Source organism: Durio zibethinus, chromosome 11, assembly GCF_047325235.1.
Source record: "Durio zibethinus cultivar Kanyao isolate XHJ-2024 chromosome 11, ASM4732523v1, whole genome shotgun sequence".
NCBI lineage: Eukaryota > Viridiplantae > Streptophyta > Magnoliopsida > Malvales > Malvaceae > Durio > Durio zibethinus.
In genome coordinates this window covers 13,448,854-13,473,391 of record NC_143172.1, presented here as the reverse complement: position 1 = coordinate 13,473,391, position 24,538 = coordinate 13,448,854, and the positions used below count along the sequence as shown (strand labels likewise).

Genomic DNA, 24,538 nt, shown 5'->3' with positions numbered 1-24,538 from the left:
AGCTTTAAGTAACACAAAATCACCATCAACATAATCACTCTCGACATAATATTTGAATTAAGAGCTTGAAGACAAGATTTCGATGGCTACGTATTTCATAGTTATGACTTTTTATTTTTTAAACAATATTATTTTCATATGATTTTAGGGTAGTCTTTAAAGAATATAATACATTTTAAAAACCAATCTAAATATTTGGTGGATTTGTGAGAACATTACATTAGATTATTCATCAAAAATATTTATATATATAGGATTTAATAATGTTAATTATGTCACCAATACTGTAATGATTTATCTTTCATCACTAATATATTATATTTAATTATTTATTTTGTAACAATAATAGCTTTTAATGACATTTTTTCATAAATAGCTAATGAAAATGAACATCATAAAAAAATAAACCATAATGTAACATTTGATTTTATTGTCACGTTTGACATCATCTTATAATCATTTGTGATGATAATTATGTTACCAATACTATGACAATTTACCTTTTGTCATTAATATATCAAATTTTATCATTTATTTTGTGATGATTATAACCTTCAATGACATTCTTCTTTATAAATAACTAACAAAAATTAATGTCATATAAAAAAAAGTATAAGGTGACGTTTGATTTTATTGTCACATTTGATATTATCTTATAATCATTTATGACGATAATTGCGTCACTAATATTGTGACGATTTACCTTTTGCCATTAATATATAAGATTTTATCATTTATTTTGTGACGATTATAACCTTTAATGACGTTGTTGTTTATAAATAGCTAACAAAAATTAACATCACAAAAATTAATGCATAAGGTGACATTTGATTTTATTGTCATAGTAGATATTATCTTACAATAATTGGTGACGATAATTTTGTCACTAATACTACAAAGATTTACCTTTCGTCACTAATATATCATATTTTCTCATTTTTTGCGATGAATACTTCAATGATTTTTTTTTCATAAATAGCTGACGAAAACTAATGTCACAAAAAAATAGGGTGATGTTTTATTTTATTGGCACAGTAGATTCACAATAAGTGATGATATTTTGCTATCATCATATTAGACCTTTAGTGACAGTGCAAACGTGATGAACGTCGTGATGTTTAATTTTTTGTCATGGAATATATAGGGTGATGAAAAAAAAATATTTAATGACATTATTCTATATGCCATTAACGACCAAATTTGTTGTAGTAAGCATTGAAAGATTCACTAAAATTATTTATCACTAAATTAGTTTTCGTTCTAGAGCTAAAATGAGACCATGTCCATGTTTTTGGATTTAATCTACTCACCAAAGCATGTGTTGCCCCCTATTTTGTCAAGTTTTTTCAGCACCAACATAGCTTTCTATCATTCTTTCACTGACCCTACACTTGTTGCCTTTCAAAAAGCATTTTTATGTGTTTTTCCCTTAAAGCGAAGTTTGAAATTTGTATACAAATGCCTTAAACAGAACCTATATCAATCGAGTGTACACTTCTTCAAAATTTTGGTCTAAACCCTAAAAAAAAACAAATTAATACCTTTTGTTGGTCAATTATAAACATTATATAAAGAAACTAAATACAATGACAATCAATACCTTTTATTGGTCAGATATAAACTCTAATCCTAGTTCAGTGAAACTCCCAAGTTCTTGATGTAGTAAATTTAGGAACCAAGACCAAGTTTCTTTATTTTCTTGTTCAACAACTACATAACAAAGAGGGAAAATGTTGTTTTTCTCATATCTAGCAACAACACTTAGTAATTGTCGTCCAAAATGACCTTTTAAGTGACAACCATCCAATCCTATAAACCTTCTACATCCAGCCATGAATATTTTTTTATGCATTGAACATGATGAATATCCTTTCAAACCTAGGAATAAAAGATCTAGGAACACCAGTGGCTGCATCAAAATACTGACTTTTCATTTTTAAAAATGCAAAGTTGCCAAGATTGGTCTCTCGAATCATGTTACAATAATCAAACAACTTCGAATACTGTAACTTGTAATTCATTTCCATAATTTCTCTATTTTTTTCTCTTAGCTCTATATACTTGAGGGAAATTGACTTTAACCTTTAATTTTCTAGAAATCTTTCTTATAATCTTTATAGTTTCCTAATTCAGGTTATCATTCAAATCATCAAAAAACTTCTTAGCCAAATAAAGTACAATGACTTGGTGAATTTTAAACTCTCTTAAGCAATTATGCTTTGGTTGAAAAGTCTTTATTTGAAAGGCACAATCCTTTCTCAACCTAGATGCATATATTCTCCATCTGCAGTCCTTGACACAAATAGCATGAATTTTATCTCCATCATTCCTTCTAAACTTATACTCATAACATCTACGAACACAATACTCCTTCAATGCCCTTTTATAAATAGTGCCATTAATAAACTTCAATCCAACCTATGGATTCTTTATATCAACATCTTCATTGAACATTGTGTAATGGTTTATTTCTTGATTAGATCCATGAACACTATGTAGATCACCATCATCCATCACTAAATCTTTTCGTAAAACAATGTTTTCAGTTGACCTCTTTGGAGTACATTGTATAATACTAGGCCTTTCTGTTTTCTTAAAACCATTAATTTTAGTATCATCAAATATATCATTAGCCTCTATTTTTTTATCATAGTCGCTAGGATCACTACTAGAATATCCATCATTGTCATATTCATTGCTTGCATGATAGTCACTATCATCTTCATCATTCTCTTCACCATATTTCTTTTCATTATTTTTAACATCTTCACCAATATTTCAAGCATCATTTTTAGCCTCATTTACACCATTATCTTCTACCCAATTAGCAATACCGTCATCAACTTCATTTGCATCATTATTTTCTACCTCATCATAAATACTATCATCAATCTCATTAGCACCAATGTTTTTTTTACCAAATTAGCAGTATCATTTTCACCATTGCTTTTTGCAATATTATCTTCAACTACAAATTTTTGAGTAGACCTCCTTGTTTGTACCTCATTTTTATTCCTAAATGGTGTACATGGATAAATAACAGAAAGAGGAGGCTTACCTACTACAACATATATTGGAATGGTTCTTTTCTTTTGATGACACGAACCATATGTTCAACATATATATCTGAATGAATACCTTTCAACCCTTCATCAAGTGATAGCCCAAGAATAAAATAAAACATGTCATTGGTACTTTTGTACCCCCATTTAATAATCAATCTCGTAACTAAAAAAATGACAACCTATCTAAAGGATAATTATCCACCTATGCTACATCACCCCCTACCTAGACTTTGTTAAGAATATGCATAAATGACCCAACATGATAAAACTCAATAGTTTTTCTTACATTTCACATCTGTAGCAAAATAAAATTTTGAGTTTTTAGTGAAATTACTATTGATTTTGATATGAAGTTAAGTATAACAAACTGATTCAAACATGAAGTTAATAATATTTCAAATTTTCAAAAGCTCTCAATTGATTCTGATATGAAGTTTAGTATAAAAAATCCCTAAATGTTTTGAATAAAACTTGCTAACCCTAACATTAAGCTAAAACCAATTGCATCAAAATTAAAGAGAGAATTGTTCATACCTTATTTGATTATGTGAATCTAACGAAACACCCCCAAACCATGCCCAAATTCCACTTCCTCCAAACCTAAAACCAATTTCACCTCCAAACCTAAATCTTAATCTCAATCACCAGCTCAAACACCTTTATTTGCCAATAATTGATTGATTTTAAGGATTGATTGTTGAATGAAAAGTTTTTTCTATGAAGATCAAATTGATTGAAGGAAGTTTTGTTTAATTTTTTTATTAACTATTCGACTGCTTCTATTTCTTGTTAATGGCTTGTGTTATATGCATGATAATTTGATCATTTTTCTTCTAACGGTGTTAAATAGGTGATAACTGAATAGTTGCACAAAGTGGTTAAGTGTTATGTTTTAAACCTTGAAGAGCACTTTCATTTTGGCCTTAACCACATAGTATATTTTTTAAGTTTACCCTTTTTTTCATATTAATCTAAGTAAATTTATGGATATCAGATCTAATGAATTCATAAAAAATTACCTTCATAATCTCTCAACCAATATCTCAAATAAATAAAAAAAAAACACACACACACACACACACTCTCTCTCTCTTCACCGTACGAACCAAGCATTCCCATTTTGATTAGCCAAGCAAACTATCAACCTTACAACCCAATTTCAATCAAAATTATTAAGACTTAAAACTTTTATGGATTGAAAAATGTGAGGCTGATAATGAAAGCAATGTGCGAAAGTCATCATTTGACACAATTACACTCCATCAACAATTTCCAAACAAACCCAAGTTCATATCCATTTAAGAAAATATTGAATAAAAAAACACAAGTCTAACAACTACAACAAACCCCGACTTGACTCTGACATAAAACAATGGAATGTGACCATCTTGAACCACATGCGCAAAGCCTAGTTGGACTTAGCTGTCCATGTCTTCAACTTAATGTCACGTTGAAGCTTTGCTTCTTACAATGCCATGATATCTAGGTACTAATGAATGATAAGTTTGAGCTTGCAAGAAACTTGTTTGATGAAATGCCTGATAGAAACTTGGTTTCTTGAAATGTTATGATTAGTGGTTGTGTAAGGAACAATAATCTTACCGTTACAAAAGAGTTGTTTGAACAAATGTTAGAAAGAGATGTTGTTTCATGGAATGCTATGCTGTTTGGGTATGCGCAGAATGGTTGCATTGATGAGGCAAGAAAGATTTTTGATAGAATGCCTTACAAGAATTCAATATCATGAAATGCTTTGGTTACCACTTATGTGCAAAATGAGAGGATGGGAGAGGCTTTTAAGCTTTTTGAATCAAAGCCAAATTGGGATTTGGTTTCTTGAAATTGTTTGATGGGTGGGTTTGTGAAGAAGAAAAGGTTGGTTGATGCTAGAAGGATTTTTTATAAAATCCCTTTTAGAGATTAAATCTCTTAAAATACTATCATTACATGTTATATATAGAATGGGGAGATTGAAAAGGCAAAGAGATTGTTTGATAAGTCCCTTGTTCAAGATGTATTTACGTTGACTGCAATGGTGTCTAGCCATGTGCAAAATGGAATGGTTGATGTAGCAAGGGAATTTTTTGAAGATATGCTGAAAAAAATGTTATTTCATGAAATGCAATAATTACAAAGTATGTGCAATCTAAGAGATGAACATGGCCAGGAAATTGTTTGAAGGGATGCCATATCGAGACATCACTTCTTAGAATACAATGATCACCGAATATGCTTAGAATGGTGAGATAATGCATTCTAGGGATTTGTTTTATCAGATGCCTTAGCATGATACTATTTTGGCAACCATGATTGCTTACTATGCTTAAAATGGTTATAGTAAATGATACCGAGAATTGATGGTTGAGATGTTGAAGATTAATTACAAACAGAAAAACTCATAAAGAAGATAGTTCACAAGAATTTGAATAATGACAAATTATTGTTATTAGGTTAAAAAGATAGAAGTTCACTACCAAGACTAAACACTATAGGATACAAAAACATCACCCTAAGAATTTTAATTAAGGATATAAAATTATAGAAGTTCACCATCTGGGAAATCCACCTAAGAGATACAAAACGTGAAAATAATCTAAAAGATTGCTTAAGGATAAAATAACCTCTACTATCATACAAACAATATCAGAAAACAAGTAGGCTTAGAATAGCCCTCCAAGCATTGGAGATTTAAAGACTACTTTTTTTTAGATTATTGAATTAATAAGATTGGCTTCAATCTTGTCTTACTAAGATGGTGCTTAAAATCATGGGATTGACATGTGAACCCAATGATCTACAAGGTAAACATAATTAGTTGCTGTCACTTACATGTGAACATAATAATTAATTGATACCTAAAATCATAGGGTTTGTATGTAAATACAATAATCATAATTAGCTGCCTATTTACTTATACAAATTATAGCCTTGCACATTGACAATCGTGAATCTAACCATAATTCCATCCATCTTCATTCTTATTTTTCCCAACCAACTTAAACACAATCTCTCTATTTCAGCCCACCTTATTTTTGCATTTGCTTAATGAATTTGGACCAAAGATAGGCCCATAGTCACTTGGATTAAACTTCTCTTATTTTCAATCCAAATTGTAGAATCTGTAAATATTTATGTGTCAATCTTCCCTAGTTGGAAAAAACTTATGCTCAAGTCTGAACTAGTGTCATCTCTATTATAAGATGATAAACCAGAAACTTTGAATGTGAGAAATACTTTATAAGTGTCGAGAAGCTCTATCATGTAGGCATTCTCTCAAATTCCGTATGAAACTTTAAAAGGGTCATCTGCCTTAGATTGTCGCTTACCAATTTTTTTTTGTGAAAACCTTTCCTTACGTAAGTAATCCTACACCAAATCATGTTCTTTGAAGTTCACATGTTTTTTATACATGATTATTACCATTTTATATTTTTCATTTTTTTTTAAATCATATTCTAAACTTATTTATGAAATATTTTAGTACTCTTAGCTCTTACTTCTACATCTCTATCAAATTGCTAATTAGTAGAAAGTTGAATTAAATCTAAAAGATAAATTGCAGTCTTACCAATAACAATTTCAAAAAAGTTGCAACTAATGATTTGGCTTGGTGAATGATTATAGGCAAACTCCACTTGTAGCAGAACAAGTTCACATTGTTTTACTTTCTTTCCCACATAACTTTTTAAGAAAATTTCCAAGCTATAATGATAACTTTAGTTTGTTCATCAGTTTAAGAATAATGACAAGGGCCATAATTAAGACTAGTAATAAGTTTCCTCCAAATGGTGCACCAAAAACGACTTAAGAACTTGGAATCTTGATTGTACACCATTGACTTTGGAATATCATGTAACTTCATGCTCTCTCTTAAATACTAATCAAAAGCATGAAAAGTATATAAAAAAGATCTACAACCATCATGATGGAATCCTTATTTTGTTGAATACTTGGCAATCCCATTACAAAGTCCAAACTGATATTATCCCTTCTAAAATGTTCTCCTGATGCACTATCATGAGTTTTAATGAAAATGGCTTGTCTTTGAGGACTGTAAATGCAATTAGCTTTGAAGAAAAAGCCATCATGTAATAAAAATTGGTTATGTGACCTAAGCTTGCATTCCTTGCAAATTCTATCAAAATAAAAAACTTCTTCATAAAGTTCTTTGAGCACATCAAGGTCAATAACTTGATCAGCCATAGTTCTTAATATATGGGGTGCATTAGGCTTAAAGATTCTGCCATCATCTTAGGAATTCTATATTTGTGTTTGACGTTTAAGTAATAAGATTGAAAAACTCCATCCAAGTTATATGCCTTTGATTGAGCTTGTGTTGGCTATTAATGATCTTCATGAACTCATGATCAGAGTATAGAACAAAAAACTTTGCAATGGGATACTGACTCCAAAGAAACAAAGCTCTATAAGTTGTATAGAACTTTTTGTCATAGATTTAGTATTTTTGTAGGGAATCATTGAGCTTCTCACTAAAAAAAATAATTAACTTATCTTTTTTACTAAAAACATCATCAATTCCAAAATTAAAAGCATTACATTTTACCTCAATCGCCTTTCTCCATTTGAATTGAGTGAATAAATTACTTCCCTCTTTTTTAGTAGGTTTAGGAGTATTCACTTGTTAAGTTGGACCCAATATGAACTTGCAACCATCCGTAAGAAAAATGTATGCATTTTTTAGCCCATCATGCAAAATCATTTAATCATAGCATAATGGTCTCCCAAACAGTAACTGGCATGCATCCATGAAGACTACATCACACCATAATTCATTCTTATAATGCTTTCTTATAGAGAAACACTAAACATTATTTGTTGACCTTAATCTCATTTCCTCATTGCAATTATGACAACTTGTAGGGATAAGAAAGTTCCATGATTTTTTTATCCAGTCGCTACACCAAGAGAGTGAAACCTCATTCTCAAAGCTATCACAATTAATAATCATTTCACATACCTTATCATGAATAATGCACTTAGTGTGAAATTTATTCTTATGCAACCAGTCTTTTTTCTCTACATGCACATCACTCAAGTTGTATTTGTATATCAAGTGAGGATTCAATATCAACATAGGTCTCCTTAACATTTTCTTTAAGATCTTGAGGTACTTCAATAGGTTTTCCTTTAGCATATTCAAAATCTTCATCTTCAACCAATATAACTATCTTGAGATTTGGACACTTAGAATCTATATGCCCATGTCCTTTGCACTTAAAGCATTTTTAGGTTTGAGTGTTGACAACACTAGATGTGGTTTGTAGGGAATAGCTTCTTTTTTCTTTAAGGGTAGCTTTAAAGGGGGTTTGGTAAAAACATTGATCTTGGATGTGCTTCCTTTGTTAATGTATTCTTTCATCGAAAGATCTCTTTGTTTTAGATTATGGAGTTTGAAAGGCATTTCTTCTTCAACTCTCGTTTTATCTTATCCTAAGTTGTAATTTTGCTCTTACCCTTTCTTTCTCATTGTTTTTTCAAGTTCTCTAACCAAAGTGAGGCATGCTTTTGAAGCTTGATAGCCACCAACTTAACTTTACAATGTTTTGAAGCATCATGATATTCAAATATACATTCCATCGTGTGTAACCAATCAAAAAATCCTTTTAGCTACATCTTGCCTTCAAACTTTAGAATCTCCATCTTCGAGTTGAACATGTTATGTTAAGGTTGGTTTATACATAGGTATTCTCTTACATTTCTGGAAGGTGGTGGAGTGTTATTTTTTGAATCATGGCTATTTGTATTATGGAAAAGGTTGAATTTATCATCTTCACCACCATTTCTCTTTTCATGTTGTTTTGCCTCATATTTTTTGTGGTTATGAAGCTATTGTTGTAGTTATAGAATTTGTTGTCGCATTTCTTAAGGACAACATCGTTTGGGTTTGTTTTAGCGACTACTTCAACATCAATTGTCAGGCTTGATGATGATGAATTGCCATAGCTCTTAGACCAATTTGATATCAAAAAGTGATGGTTGAGATGTTGAAGATTAATTACAAATAAAAAACTCACAAAGAAGACAACTCACAAGAATGTGAATAATAACAAAATATTGTTATTGGAATAAAGGGATAAAAGTTCACCACCAAGACAAAACATTAAGGGATACAGAAACATCACCTTAAGAATTCTAATCAAGGATGTAAAACTATAAAAGTTCACCACTCTAGGAAATCCACCTAAGAGATATAAAACTTGAAAATAATCTAACAGATTACTTAAAGATAAAACAAACTCTACTCTCATACAAAAAATAATAGAAAATAAATAGGCTTAGAACATCTTTCCAAGCATGAGAGCTTTAAAAATTGCCTTTTTTGGATTGCTGAATTGATGAGATTGCCTTCAATCTTATTTTACTAAGATGGTGCCTAAAATCATAGGATTGACATGTGAACACAATAATCTGTAATGTAAACATAATTAGCTGCTAACATTTACAAGTGAACACAATAATTAGCTAATGCCTAAAATTATAAGGTTTGCATGTGAATACAATAATCATAATTAGCTGTCTATTTACTCATGCAAATTACAACCTTGCATATAAATAAATCATGAATTTGACCATAATCCCATCCATCTTCATTCTTTCCTTTTCTAGCCAATGTAAACACAATCTCTTCATTCCTGCCCACCTTATTTCTACATATGCTTAATGAATTTGGACCAAAGATAGGCCCATCTTCACTTGGATTAAACTTCCCTTAGTTTCAACCCAAATTGTAGAATCTGTAAACACTCCTGTGTCAGTGAAGAGGCTTAATGCCTTTTTGTAGAGATGAAAAGAGATGGAGAAAAGTTGAATAGGTCTTCATTTGCTTGTGTCTTGAGCACTTGTGCCCATTTTGCTTCTTTAGAATTGGGGAAACAGTTACATGGGCTGCTGGTTAAGCTAGGATATGAAAGTGGTTCCTTCGTGGGAAATGCCCTTCTTTTAATGCACTGTAAGTGTGGTAGCATAGAAGAAGCTTGCAGTGCATTTGAAGAAAAAATGGAGAAGGTCATTGCCTCGTGGAATACCATGATTGCTGGTTGTGTAAGACATGGATTTGACTCACTTAGCAGTAGTTCTGGAAATCCATGTCTAACAGAAAATCCAACTCTTCTAAATAGGCATAGATTTTTTGAGTCAATGAAGGCAGCAGGTGTCCAAGCAGATGATACGACTATGGTAATTATTATTAACTATTATATTTGAGCTATGTTTGGAAATAGTCAGGACACATGTTTTGAGCATTAAATCCATTTTCTTTTAATACAGCATTCCGTGCATGCAAGATATGATGTCAACCTAGCAACTAACATAAAAATAGCATAATACCAAAAATAAAAAATACATACTCTACCCTAGTGGTTGGACTTGATGTTTAGCAGGGATGAGAGTTAATATGGCTTTCAAATAATTGTTGTATAAATTCTCTAGACTTCCATAAATGCAACTTATAGTCTTTCTCAGAACTGGAAGGTAAAGTTTTAATCTGACGCAACAACTATTTTCAATTTTCAATAATGGCCTTCTTAGATGCAATTGTCTAGGAGAGGCACTACAACTTGATATCTTCATATCCAGAAAACTCTTTAGATGTGAAATCCTTTCCTTCTGGATTATATAGTTCCTACTTTTTTAATTTTATAGTGTATCATTTCAGGTTGTGTATTGTCTGCTTGTAGTCATGCTGGCTTAGTGGATGGGGCATAGAATATTTCTACTCGATGAACCAAGATTATGGTATAAAAGCTAAATCACGACACTATACTTGCACGGTTGATCTTCTTGGCTGAGCTGGCTGATTGGATAAGGCCCAGAAGTTGATCAAAAACGAGCCCTTTGAACCAGATGCAGCAACATGGGGTGCATTACTTGGTGCAAGCAGAATTCATGCCAATACCAAATTAGCTGAAATGGTTGCTATGTTGACTTTTGAAATGGAACCTGAAAATGGAGGAATGTATGTTCTTCTCTCAAAGTTATATGCAGCTTCTGGTAGATGGGCTGATGTTAGTAAGATGAGAATGAAAATGAGGGATACTGGTGTGAAGAAAGTACCTGGGTGAAGTTAGCTTGAGGTACAGAACAAGATCCATACATTTTCAGTTGGAGGCTCATGCCACCCAGATAGAGATAAAATCTATGCCTATTTAGAAGAGTTGGATTTTAAAATGAAGCAAGAGGGCTATGTTTCCTCTACAAATTTGATTTTACATGATGTAGATGAGAAAGATAATGAGCACATGCTCAAGTATCACAGTGAAAAATTTGCTGTGGCATTTGGTATTCCGTCTATGCCTGCTGGGAGACCAATACGTGTGGTTAAAAACCTACTTGTTTGTGAAGACTGCCACCATGCCATCAAATACATATCAAGATTGTGGGCCGGTTGATTATCTTAAGGGATTCCAACCGCTTTCACCATTTTAGGGAGGGCTCATGTTCTTGTGGGGATTATTGGTGAGAGTTGATTAGAAGCTGTTTTAAGCGGAATAACTGATGATTGATGTCACTGATTTACATGTCTTTAATCATTATTTCTTTTTTAAATATACATTTTTGGAATCTTGTTAGATGCTTCCAAGTTAGCAAAGCATAAGGTGGAAAGTTCTGCTGCATGTGGAAAGAGCCGACTTCCTTCAAGGCTTCATCCTAGAAGTGTAGTAACTTCAAGATTATCATGATATTTTTGTTGAATTATAGTTGATTATTTGGAGCCAATGCTGGCCCATATCAAAAAATAAGAATCAATAAAATTTATTGCATTTTGGTCGTGCCTTTGGTATGATACTATAAAGAAATGCATTGATCTGTGCATTAATTGTGGAAACGCCTGTTTGGTGTACTTGGCATGTGGGACAAGATGGAGTATGCTCCGGCTTCTAGCTTGCTTTAAATCTGCATTAGCTTGGGGATCAACATAGGATAGAATGGAGAGAAACTGTTGGCCAGTTCTCTAGTTTAAATGGATGAATGCTTATCCTTTAAAAAGCCTTTTGCATTATGCTGCACAAAGAAAACTTTTCTCAGGTATATTGATTTTTTTTTTTTAATATGAGCCATGACTCCTTTGTTAGCATCTAATCATTGAACTGTCATTTCTTCTCACTAGCGCCATGTGTCACGGACCTAAAAGAGACTCCTGAATCCCACATCGAACATAATAAGAAGATTACTACAGTATAAAAGGGTTCACATCATCTCCGTCTTGTGAGACACCTTTTGTAGGACAAAATCGTGAGATCAGGGGGACCAGAGCGGATAATACCTCACAAGGGTGTGAACCGTGAGGGTCAGACTGATTCTGGACGTCGGAAGGGTGAATGCCCGGGTCCCGAAGCCTCGCGGGTTCGGAGCTTAAGTCTCGATCCGTGACAAGTGGTATCAGAACCAACCCTAAACCATTCGATCTACGCCAAGCGCCTCGAGAGAGGTAGGCAGGATGACCAGCCTCATGATGCCCGACAGGGTTACCAACCTCCGTGACGAGGGCATCACAAGAGAATGTCAACCTCCGTGACGAGGGCATCACAAGAGAATGTCACGGACCTAAAGGAAAGTCCTGAATCCCACATTGAACATAATAGGAAGGTCACTGGGGTATAAAAGAGTTCACACCATCTCCGCCTTGTGAGGCGTCTTTTGTCCTTTTGTAGGACAAAACCGTGAGGCCAGAAAGTCCAGAGCGGACAATACCTCACAATGTTATGAACCGTGACGGTCAAGCTGATTCGGGACGCCGGAAGGGTGAATGCTCGGGTCCTCGAGCCGCGTGGATTCGAAGCTTAAGTCTCGACCCGTGACACATGCAGGTTGAGGTGGGATATTATTACTTGACGTTAAGAACAGGTTTTAAGTTTCAGATCCTTCACGTATAAATTATCCATTCGCCTTTCTCAATCTTATATTTTGGAGTTGTGGACAGATGCAAGGGCAAGTCCAGCGAAATTTCTTTGCAATCCTTTCCAAAAGAGTTTGAGCTGCCACACCACATGCCTTTGGGACAGAAAAGATTAAAAAAAAAAAAAATGCAAAATGATCGGATCAGTTAACAAGCATGGATTATAGAGGGACCAAAGGTATTCATGATAGATTAAGCAGATTCCATAGTAAGTGCTTGTGAATGCCATTGTAACTTATTCTATCTCATCCATAATATATTTTACCTATTATTTCTCTATATTCTTTTATTCTCCAGTAGTTTTTTTCAAATTGTTCTGTTAATGCTTATTTATGGCAACCTAATCTACAATCATCTATGCAGCTGTCACTTCTTTGCATGATGAAAACTAGAAACCATAGTTCCAATTCAGGGAATCTATTGCACAGCTCTCTTCAAAAGAAATAAAGTTTTGACTCACTTAGCAGTAGTTCTTGATGTCCCACACAAGGGGGGCACTGTTCAAACATTTTTGCTTTCTAACTTCTTTGTTTTTCCAATTCATATTCTTAAATTCCATGATTGCAAAGTTGTTTTCTAGAAAATTAGCACCATTGATTAATATAGCCAAACACCAGGTTGGTCAAACTAAGAGAAAACTTTAATCAATATGATTTACCATCATAAGCCTCAGTAGTTTCCATGCTTGCATCGTAAATTTACCATTTCATTGTTAATTTACATAGGAAAATTTTATAGATGCACAGCCCCCGGCAAAAGGTAAGTATAAAATAGCTTAAGTTTCTATTTGCTGTGTTTATGCAAATCAACCCTAGTTTTCCTACTTGCTGCAAATTGCACAACATATTTCTTCAAAAACTTACATAAAGGTCCACCAATTAGTGAATTAAAATCTTTGATTTTGAAACCACTTGGAGACTAGAGAAGACAGCATCTTATAGAAACCTACAACCAAGCATTAGAAAATAGTAAAAATATTAGTGAGAAACCTAGGATTTTATGGTAAAATACTCAATCAAAATGGAATATTCATGGCTGGTCATCATATGGAGTCTAGATGTCTTAAATCAAGTTCATATAACATTGGAATTTATGCCCTTGCACTCAAGATAAGTACTAGGACATAATCAAAATGGAGAAAGACAAACCTACTGCTGATGAATTCGCATTTGTTTCTGTTTACATTTCTCATCCTGCAGTTTCCGCTTGTTCTTCCGATTAGCATTAGCACTTGGACCCAGAGAATGTAAGTTGGCAAAAAAAGACTATTCACATAGAAAATGAAGTTAATAGCTTTAGGTTTCATTGCACATGACATTAGCATCAATATAGATTTTAGGAGAAGATGTATTTTTATTCTGAAAGGTTATTTCCTAGGGTTTGGTTCAGGTCATTATAATATTTATAGCCTTGCCTTCTTCTACCCTAGTTTTTAACATTTGTAAAGAGATGGTTGTCTTACCGAAACATTAACCGGATGTTGTGAAGGTCCTACCGGAACTACAACCAGTAGCAAATTATTAGTTCACCATATATATTACTCAACATTTTAGAACTTCACCAACATAGCTAAAACCAATATTACCTAGACCTTGAGCGTTGCTCTCATTGATGCTGTTGTCATTAATGTAATTCCTTCCATCACGAGCTTTGCTTTTGGAATTGATTATTTGAAGAAGAATTCCTGAATCAGATCCTGCACCACAATTTTTTTTTTTTTTTTTTAATTTAGTATAATCTGAAGCTTTTTCTTTTCCCCATTTTTGTTTAGAATGGAATCAAATCTACTTTCACTGTATGCATTACACAAGCACAAAGCTAAGAGCTATATGTAAAATCTGGCTTTGGGAAAGTACCAAGAAGAGACTCAATGGCGATTCGTGTGACTAACTGTTCTGCTTCTTTCTTGCTTCTGGCAACCTCACCAGTGTAAGTTTTACCATCAAAAACCAATGAAGATGCATAAACTGGGTGCAACTTATCCTGTTGGATAGTTGTATATTTAGGACTTGTTCGATTTGTCCTAAAAGCAAACTCTTTAAGGATTGATTTGCAACATTTTGGATCCTAAACAGTGGTGGATCCAAAATTTCAAGTTAGAAAAGATCATACAAAAATAAAATCTATAACTTTGAGAAATTTTGTTTAGCATATAATATGATATTATTTTATCAAATATTATGAAAACATATGTGAAATATAACATTTCATATTGTAATTATAAACAACGTGCATAAAAAAATTCAAATATTAAAATAAAAAATAAATCTATTAAAAATGAAGAAAACTCAAATATTTTTATTTAAAATAGATCAATGATATATAATTTGTTAAAATTTTCAAAACTTACATGTAAATAATACATTCAACAAGCTCTTATTAAATTATAGTTTTAGTTTGGATTTTTAGTCGTAGTTCTCATGATGTATAAACTGTTTTTACTTGCAAATTTTACAAATTTTAGTTAAAAATTTATATACATTTATCATTTATTTAGTATTAAAGTATTTATACTATTTAATTAATGACACTGTAAATAAATTATTTTATAGAAGAAATTTTCATTATTTACAAATATATTCAATTATATTAAATTTTGTATTTTAGTGAAGACAGTTTAAATTTTTATTAAACTTAAAAAATAAATAATGTTTTTAAGACTTAAAAAAATTTTAATAAGTTAAAAGTTTACAAATACAAAATTAAAATAATTATATTATCTTTAAGGGGACCATTCATTTATTTTGAAAAATATATTTAAAAAATTAATAGTTAGCATTAGATAAACTTAAAAGAACTTTTAAAAAATTCTCAGGACCATGGTCTCCTCATTCCCTTATGTGGATCATAAAGTTAGAGAAAAATTCTCATATTTGAGTTCGACAGCTTTAGATTAACAAGAATAAAATAGTTGCTGATACTACAGTACAGACCTCATAAATGGTGGAAAAGCTTGGTTTATCCTTGGTTGAACTTGTTTGTTTGATAGTTTGAAGAGCAATTTTGGCAACATTCTGCTCAGCTTCTTTCCTGTGCGCGAAAGTTAGCTTGGAAGTGTAAGTGGTTTGGCCGACTCGCACGGTGGCCCTGAACTTTGGGGCATGTGGAAATCCTTCACTGCTGCTTTCATAAACTGGGAGTTGTAACCCTGATTTCTGAGCATATTCTTGCAAACGATTTTTTTGCAAGAGATGCTCTGGTAATCCTGACATATCTTCAAAATTAATACTTTTTCTGAACATCAAATATTAATAAGCATGCTTAGAAGAAGACTGAAACAATTAACAAACCTTTGATCATTTTGGCCTTTCTGTTGGGTATGTTTTTCTTTTGCTTCAACTCTTAAAAACTATACCAACACAGAAGGCATTAGGTTTTGGAATTGGGACCCAACCCATCCATCATTTCTTTGATGGCTTATGCAAATTAGTACACAGAAGGGACGGTCCATATTAACCCATCTGGTTCCTTTAAGCTTTTTTATTTTATGTCAGTCTCAAGCATCCAAGTGGACTGTGGACATCCAATTCTCATGTGATTACTTTTTTAACTTCAATTCACGTCCTTACCATAAATTTTTACTTATTTGAGCGTCTCAAGATATCTTCTAATATTTTTTTATATTTAATAAAAATTTTTTAAACACCTAATAATTTTTTATTTTCTTTATTTTATTTTTTAATTCTTAATTTTCTTTTTTAAATTTAATATTTTTTATTTTTAAATATTTTTTATCCATTTAATTTTTTATTAATTTTTTTATTTTTAGTATTTTATTTTTTAAAAAAATAATACCAATAAAAGTATTACTTTAGTATCCAGATTTTTTTTCTTTATTTTTCTAGTTTTAACTTTTTTTTTCTTAATTTATAGATTAAATTTTATAAATTAAAACAAATCAATAACAGTATCCACTTGACACCCCGTTTGCCTTTCTTTTCTTCACAAATCGGGCCGCTGAGTATGAATGCAACCATTTTCACTAGACCTCAGCAACATAGCACGACTATCATTTGAATCGCAAACAGTATACAATATTTTCTCTTTCTTTAAACTCAAAACTCTTACTCCCTAGTCCCTACCATGGCCTTCTAAAGTTCACAATAGAAAAAATCCACCTCTTGCTTCTTCAAATGCAAACAGAGTTACATGACAGGCGAAGACGTCTCTGTACTGTGTTAACACAGCGATACCCCCTATAACAGTATTGTTAGCTTCTGTCCAAAAAAAAAAACAAAACCGTTGTGCAAATCACTATGAAACGCCATCTTCCCAATAATCAGGGGAAAAAATGGGTAAGGCACCAACCCAACTAAATCCTTCAAAAGCCAAGCCAATCGGAAGCTTCAATCAAGCATTAAGAGCTGCAACCTTCTGGGACAAGGCATCGACGGTCTCATCGTTGGCTTCAGCAATTGTGTTCTCCTGCAGCAGGAAAAATAAATATGGTTTAAATAAGATAGGGACATAACATTCATTCGGTTCCAAAACTAGAAAGTGCTGTCAGTTGCAAATACAAACAGTTGAAGCTTTTATGATAATGGTTTTAAGTTTGTTTCTATTTCAGATTATGTTTTCTGTTCATGCTAAGTTGAGGTTAGTTTGTAAAGAGAGAATGGTCTACTACCTCTGAATCTTTTCTTTCTTTCACAATAACACACTTGGAGGCACTTATGCTAGCACTCTTCAATAGGCTACGAGCACTATAGTTTGGTTTGCTATGGCCATTTTGTCCTTCTTGGTTTGTGTTTTCTGAACCATCTGAGAGCCGAGAAGCTGAAACAGAAGCTGCAGTCCTCTCACTTTGGGCAATATTCTCATCCTTGGGAGCAGGAACTCGCTCTCTGAAAAGAAGATAGCACGGTTGATCAGGCAAATTGAAATATGACACCAGAACTAGACAAACCAGAGTAATGTTCAACATTTAAAGTGAGACAACAGATCCCCTGGCTTTATGGTTTTGAAAAAAAAGGCACAAAACTAATATGATTCCCAAAATTTTACGAGGCATACCTAGGCAAAGAAGCATGCTGTCTTTGAAGTGGAGTACTTCTTTCACCTTTACCATAATGTTCCTCCAAATGTGCAAATTGTCGCTTGAATCGATCAACACCACTATTGAATAAAAAAGAAACGAAAACGTTAATTGTGATGCTAGCAGCAAACATTTGCAACTAGAATTTCCAGATTGTCCCTCTCCCCTCATATTTCACTTTGTTACAGCATGACTTCAATTGAAATTTCATCTACAAAGCTATTCAAAAGGCGTTACTTTGCTAAAATGTATTTAAAGTGTATATGGATTATCTTAAACACCATTTTGAGCAATAAAAGTTAAGAAAGAGTTCCACAAAGTTGTAAGATTTACAAGGGACTGTAAACACCTCATGAGGCTAAGCGAGAGTACTCATGGATGTGAATATTTTGCATTTGGTTAGGGTTTGGTGCGACCAAGTGAGAGTGATTATATGTATTCAGGTTTGGGATATACTTTATCACAACTTAAATAAGAAGAAACCCAAACTGTCAAAATCACATTGATGTAGAACTTCTCCCATCTAAGAAAGGAAACAGAACCCGACCAACAACAAAAATGAAGACTATGTACGGCACTGAGAACATGACTTGATATATCAAAGTTAGTTATGAGACTTGTATATTGCTTGGAATGAAGCTCGTATCGATCCTAATATATTTCAGGAAGTGACACCACACTTTCAGAAAACAAACATGACATACTTTTAGGAAAAGAAAAATAGACATATATACATAATGTATGCGTAATACCAGTTTTTTCAGAACCAGACAGGACTGGCAAGTTGAACCGATTGGACAAGGAACTAATGGCCTCTCCGGCCCAGATATGTATGTTGAATTGAGTACAGACGAACTGATCAAAAACCAATAAAATAGGCAGAAAAAAGAAGAGGGTGAACCATTGAACCTAATTAAGGTTGAACTGGTTTTTATTAATTTTTATATTTTCTATTCATTCTTTTATTTTTTTTACATTTAACTAAATATTATCTTACAACCTTTGGAACTGGCTAGTTGAACAGATTAAACCAAAAACTGCCCCTCCACCAGTTCATATACCAGTTAGGTTTTCAAACTATTAGGTAGTACTAACTTTTTTTCTTAGATATTATTGTATCACTATAAAATTCCTTCATAAATGATTTGTCTTTATCTTTGTATCACTATAAAATTCCTTTAGAGGTCAAGTTGATGATAAAACTAAACCAAAACAAAACATGTTCTCATGCTTACAGATCCTAAGAAAAAAAAAATCACACATTTGAAATAGCTAACCATTTCAAATTAAACAAACGAGAAAAGAAAAGTAAATTCAATTATTCAAGAAACTGAAAGATTTTTAAACCTGAAATTCCATATTTTAATGCACATTTAAAAAGAAATGACCATAATAGCTTCCATTCATATGTGTAAAGCAAATATATTCTAGGTGTTTTCTAACCTTGGGTACATGAAGCTGGCCTGATCCCCACCACGGAGATATTCCTGCAGCATCTGCGGATGATACTCTAATATCTGTTCACTCCAAGCCAGAAGTTCGTTAAGCTATATGATAAATAAAAGCCACATAATATCAAAGCAACAAATGTGGAGTACCTCTCGATAAATCAGCTCTCTCACATCGTCTTTTGTCAGCTTTCTTCTCTCAAACTCAAATTCCAGTTTTGAAATAGGTTGAGTGGATGGTTCACGATCCACATTTGCCAAACCATAAAAATATGGATCAGCTAATGCCTGCAAGCATAGTGCATAATCAGTGGCGCTATCAGAAGCTTGTAAGTCAGGATCTAACTTGCTAAATTATACTCGATTTGATGTCAATAGTGAGAGGAATTATCATATCTTTGATGAAGTGAAGCTGGTATGACTTCAAATCAAAGCAGTTGCATTCAAGACCATCCCTTCATTAAAATAGGATTTATATCCCTTTATGTTTTCTGAATATATAAATATGCTATCGAGAAAAAAAAAAATTTTCTCAATTTTAGGGTTATCTCTTGTATGCGTACTTCCTTTAGTTTTTAGTGCTTTTGAAACTTTTTTTTTTTTTAAATCACTCAGATAGCTCAATCTTACTTCTTCAGCTGTGGGGCGATCTTTTGGATCAAATGCAAGTAAGCGCTCAAGTAGGCGAAGAGCCAGGGGATCCACATTAGGGAACTTTTGTGAGAAAGGAACTGGTATCTTTTTACGCATGCTACTAAGGTACCTCCTTGCCTTTTCATTCCGAATCTGCCGTTCATGATAAATAAAGTATTGATGAGTTCATCAGTATTTAATCTCCATTAGAACCTCAAAGACTACAGTGAAGATTGAAAACAGTGTCAGGTTGAAGCAAATGAATATTACTGTTGAATATAAGAAAATAAGATAACTAAGACTAACCCTTGATATGTTTTCAACAGGAGGAGTTCCTAGTGTATCAGTCATGAGATCCAACTGGTGCACCACATTTTTTCCAGGAAATAGTGGTTTTCCTGTAAGCATCTCAGCAAATATGCATCCTATGCTCCATATATCAATTGCAGGAGTGTACTACAAAAGGATAAAAGACTCAGAAAATACATTCATAGCCTATAAAACATATTTAATACAGATACTATACATCAAGAGGCAAATGAAATTTCTGATACTGCACTTCTCATGTTCAAAACATATAGAAATAAACAAATGATTCACCCCTTTCCCACCAACACTCACACAAAAAAAAGGGGCCGACGGAGACAATTTATAGGTGCACCAATAACAACAAAGTGGCTAAATATTCAGTAGAACAGAGCATGGCATGAAACTGTTCATAACATCAATGGTTTCTGTATCCATGACTACAGGTGGGAGTGGAAGAAAATAGCAAAACAATAGGCCTTCAGCTCCTAGACTAGGTGCTAATATGCTCAATTGCATTGCCTATTTAGCAAAGATTTGAGCATACAGAGAATAAACCTATTGATCACATAGCCTTTCTAAGGTCACATTAAATCAAGTTTCTTAATAAAAAGAAAATTTTCAATCTACAAAAAAATTAAATAAATAAACAAAGTGTTTAGAAAGGCAGTTACCATAATCAATCATTGTTAAAAAAGAATTTTAACAACTTTCAGGGAACATGTTATCTTTGTTAAACCAAATTACAAACAGTAAACATTCTTAATACTGCAAGATTCAGCTTCAAGAGTTATCCATGGAAGTGTTGTAATAAAAAAGAAACAATAAACGAGGATTTACAGAAATGGCAACCTCTTGACAGCTAAAATCAAAGAGAATGCCGCAAACTGAAGTTCTGCATAAGTAAGAAAAGTATAAATGGAGAAGTGCGAAACAATCTGCCACCAACCAATTCAAAGACAAAACTTAGAATTAAACTAATTTCCAAGAACTTTACTCAAACATACTGCTGATAACATCAAATTGCACAGTGCATGATTATGCATAAGCATAAAAGATGTTAAAGAAAATGCCCTAATGCGGTTTTTACTATTAAAGAAATTGAATTCAAAGTTCAAACAATCAAAGTCAAGACAACAGTTTCAAGCAAGTTTTACTTGGGACAAATATTAACAATAACTGATCCACAGAAATTAGAAGGGGAAAGGCCAACAGTATGAAAACATTTCAAGAAATTAAAGCAAAGAAATGCCCATATTTAATGACTAGGTAATCAAAACAGAAAAATATCACTTTGTTCACTTTGAACCATCTCAACAACTGGAAACAGAATATAAAAATGAAAGGCCTAATACATAGAAGATCATAAGCAACTTACTTTAGAGAAAAAAGATCCACAGAGTTCAGGAGCACGATACCAACGGGTCGCTACATAGTCCTTAATGGATTAAATAAGTTTAGTTAGCATAAGCATTTTTGAGGTTACCTTCTGAAACATGGAAAATAAAATAAAATTAAAAGCAAAAATTAAGCCTTTTTGGATATGCTAAGGAAAATCGAATGCAGAAGCTTCAAGATTTCATGATAGAACAACTTACAGTCCAAAAAATTGCTGATGGGGCATCATTAAATGAAACTCGTGCAAGCCCAAAATCGCATATCTTCAACTTACAATCAGCATTAGCAAGGATGTTCTTTGGTTTTAAATCTCGATGGAAAACATTTGCTGCAAGAAATTAAAAGAATTAAAATCAATAATAAAACTAAAGAGTTGGGTAAGCATACTGAAAAGCACTGACCGGTGTGTATATACTTCAGACCACGAAGAAGCTGGTACAAAAAAAACTGATAATGGTCAGGAGTTAAGTCATCATTGGCCTTAATTACTTGGTGAAGATCAGATTCCATCAACTCAAAAACGACATAAATATCTCTGAATTCTCGCCGTGATGGAGGGAGCATAATATGCTTTATTTCTACGATAACCGGATGCCGAAGCAACCGCAGCAGCTTGATTTCTCTCAAAATCCGTGTCGCATCAGAGACATGCTCAAAGACGTCATTAATCTTTTTTATTGCAACCTTTTCACCAGTGTGGGTGTCAATTGCAGAACCAACAACCCCATAACTTCCTTTTCCAATAACCTCCTGAATTTGATATCGACTTGCCTCTCCATACTCGGTGAAAAATTCTGTTTCAAGAGCACCCTGTATGGCATCATTGTTTAGAAACGTCAAAAGTCCTATTCAGAAACAAAGAACAAAAACGGAGACTCACAGGAGATTTATGTATGGAAAAGATAGATTACTGACACTTTTATTTTATTATATCACCGGTGCCATAATAAAACACAAAGAGATGAAGATTAAAGTACACTCTAGATAAGATGAATATGAAATTTCTACCTAAAAACAGTCATTAGAAACTTCAGGGTCATAGATGCGGCCTTCAATAACAATTCCTATTAGCCTTGCAAAAATGACAAGAACAGGCTTCTCTTCATACCTCTCGACAGCTGCTAAAAATAAATTTAAAAATGTACATTAAAAGGGCCTTTGCCCCATACTTTTCCATGTTATGGAATGCTGGATGTTTCAATGTATTAAAATTCAGTTATGAGAAGCCGATTAACAGCCTAGACACGACAATGAGAAGCAGATTCAGAATAATCAAATTCAACAATTTAATTTTCTTTAAAAAAAAAAAAAAGAGAAGGCAAATGGAAGTTGCAATGTTTTATTGAATTAGCAAGCAGGATAATTTTGTGAAATTTGAGTCCATGCTTCTCAAATATGAATCATTATAATACAATAATAAAAAAAAAAAAAAGAGAGATAGAAGAAGATCAACAGAGAAATTTCACTGGACATCACTCAAATGTCATAAATCACACTTAACAAATTTATGTTAATCTATGAATTAATCAACTATTATTAAAAAAAAAAAAAAAAAAGAAGTGAATCTGTTTTTATGTTAATCTATGAATTAAAAACATTCAAAGCTATCATCTTAAATGAAGAATGTGTCCCCAATTCAATTTTAGAAGAAGAAGAAGAAGAAGGCAAGAGATGAGATCTGGGAAAAGAAAGAAAATACCTTTTTGTGAGAATCCATGGAAGTAATAAGGAAGTAATTACGCTTAGGAACTTTGATGAGCTTCAGGGAAGAAAAGTTGAAATCCTGAACAATGAGATCGTTTTTATCTTCTTGTTGAGTCGGAGTTAGATTAGAAGTGGAATGATCATGGCGATCGAGAATAATATGATTATTATTTTGGTTATCACTAGTACAAGTAATAAAATGGCGACGATGAGACCAGCGACGAAATCCGTCCACGAGAGTACCACCTCTCCCCATATACTCTCTCTCACTTGGATTCACAGCCAACCAATTCCAGCATTGCCCGCTCCCGATTCCGCTTTCGATGCTGCGGATTGCTTCCTCCCTTTCTATTTTCTCTTTCTCTTCTCTTATCTGCCTTTTCGTATACAACAAAAATAAAATATTCCCATTTTTCTCTTTCTATTTCCCGAGGAGAAGCAAAGGGTGACTTTTTTTTATTTTTTGTTTTGCTGAACAAAAAATAACAGCATGGGTGAAAATATTACTAGTTGTATTTTGAATGTTATAAGGGTCAAATATTCCTGAATTTGAAGGTCGCTTTCACTTGATTGTTTTTTTCTTCTTTGTCAAATTGTGTTTAATGTTCAGGGAAAAATACTAATTTCATCCGTTATCCGCGTTCATTATTTTATTAGGATTTTTGTCTTTGTTTCGCTTAATTAAGATTTTATCTTTAAAATAATTAAATAATATATATGTACATAAATATATATGTATATATACACAAAAATTAAATAATAATTATATTGAAAAAAATTATTATGAAAGGCAAAAGAAATAATGAAATTTTAAAAAGAAATAAAAATGAAATATCAATAAATTTTGTTTAATTTTTAATCATCAATTTATAGAATATAAAAGATTGAAATTAATATAATAATGATTTATAATTTTTCATCTTTCTACTGTTAATTAAATTTAAGTGATTAGTAGAAGATAAATTTTTTGCAAATATGGTTGATTTATATTTTTTCGAAGATTTATATTTAAATTATTAAATAATGAAATATG

The 24,538-nt window shown here is 32.6% G+C and overlaps 2 protein-coding genes and 1 pseudogene across 9 annotated transcripts; 1 reads left to right on the top strand and 2 right to left on the bottom strand.

Annotated features, from left to right (window-relative positions):
* The first annotated feature begins 4,227 nt into the window (after positions 1 to 4,227).
* LOC111290174 (putative pentatricopeptide repeat-containing protein At5g52630) lies at positions 4,228 to 11,544 on the top strand (annotated as a pseudogene).
* A 1,052-nt stretch (positions 11,545 to 12,596) lies between these two features.
* Positions 12,597 to 16,456, bottom strand: LOC111289670 (double-stranded RNA-binding protein 4-like). 8 transcript variants are annotated; one of them, XR_016346367.1, is made up of 8 exons: positions 16,272 to 16,437; positions 15,915 to 16,186; positions 14,838 to 15,048; positions 14,567 to 14,677; positions 14,444 to 14,481; positions 14,130 to 14,246; positions 13,845 to 13,926; positions 12,598 to 13,076 (listed from the first exon to the last, which is right to left on the bottom strand). XR_016346367.1 is itself a non-coding variant. In XM_089768041.1 (7 exons), the coding sequence occupies exons 1-6, from the start codon at positions 16,279 to 16,281 to the stop codon at positions 14,130 to 14,132; spliced, it is 675 nt and encodes a 224-aa protein (XP_089624167.1). In that variant the 5' UTR covers positions 16,282 to 16,456; the 3' UTR covers positions 13,610 to 13,926. The 8 variants fall into 8 exon arrangements, 5 of the variants coding, with proteins under 5 accessions (XP_089624167.1, XP_089624166.1, XP_089624164.1 ...); XR_016346368.1 differs by lacking the exon at positions 14,130 to 14,246 and having other exon boundaries at positions 12,597 to 13,076; positions 16,272 to 16,440; XR_016346366.1 differs by having other exon boundaries at positions 12,597 to 13,076; positions 13,845 to 14,246; positions 16,272 to 16,439.
* Positions 16,457 to 16,957: 501 nt separating this feature from the next.
* On the bottom strand, positions 16,958 to 24,001 carry LOC111289669 (mitogen-activated protein kinase 9-like). The gene is made up of 11 exons (XM_022880910.2): positions 23,501 to 24,001; positions 22,203 to 22,611; positions 22,002 to 22,129; positions 21,782 to 21,841; positions 20,404 to 20,553; positions 20,095 to 20,250; positions 19,615 to 19,752; positions 19,460 to 19,533; positions 17,995 to 18,096; positions 17,609 to 17,825; positions 16,958 to 17,406 (listed from the first exon to the last, which is right to left on the bottom strand). The coding sequence occupies exons 1-11, from the start codon at positions 23,759 to 23,761 to the stop codon at positions 17,332 to 17,334; spliced, it is 1,770 nt and encodes a 589-aa protein (XP_022736645.2). The 5' UTR covers positions 23,762 to 24,001; the 3' UTR covers positions 16,958 to 17,331.
* Between the last annotated feature and the right edge of the window lie 537 nt (positions 24,002 to 24,538).

Coding starts and splice junctions, on each gene's coding strand:
- LOC111289669 (XM_022880910.2), bottom strand. CDS start 23,761: ATGGGGAGAGGTGGTACTCTCGTGGACGGATTTCGTCGCTGGTCTCAT. Junction 20,554..21,781: donor GTGGATCTTTTTTCTCTAAA/GTAAGTTGCTTA, acceptor ATCCTTTTGTAG/TACACTCCTGCAATTGATAT. Junction 17,407..17,608: donor AAGAAAGAAAAGATTCAGAG/GTAGTAGACCAT, acceptor TTCCTGCTGCAG/GAGAACACAATTGCTGAAGC.
- LOC111289670 (XM_089768039.1), bottom strand. Junction 14,482..14,566: donor GAGCAACGCTCAAGGTCTAG/GTAATATTGGTT, acceptor TACTGGTTGTAG/TTCCGGTAGGACCTTCACAA. Junction 14,247..14,443: donor AACATCCGGTTAATGTTTCG/GTAAGACAACCA, acceptor CTATGTGAATAG/TCTTTTTTTGCCAACTTACA.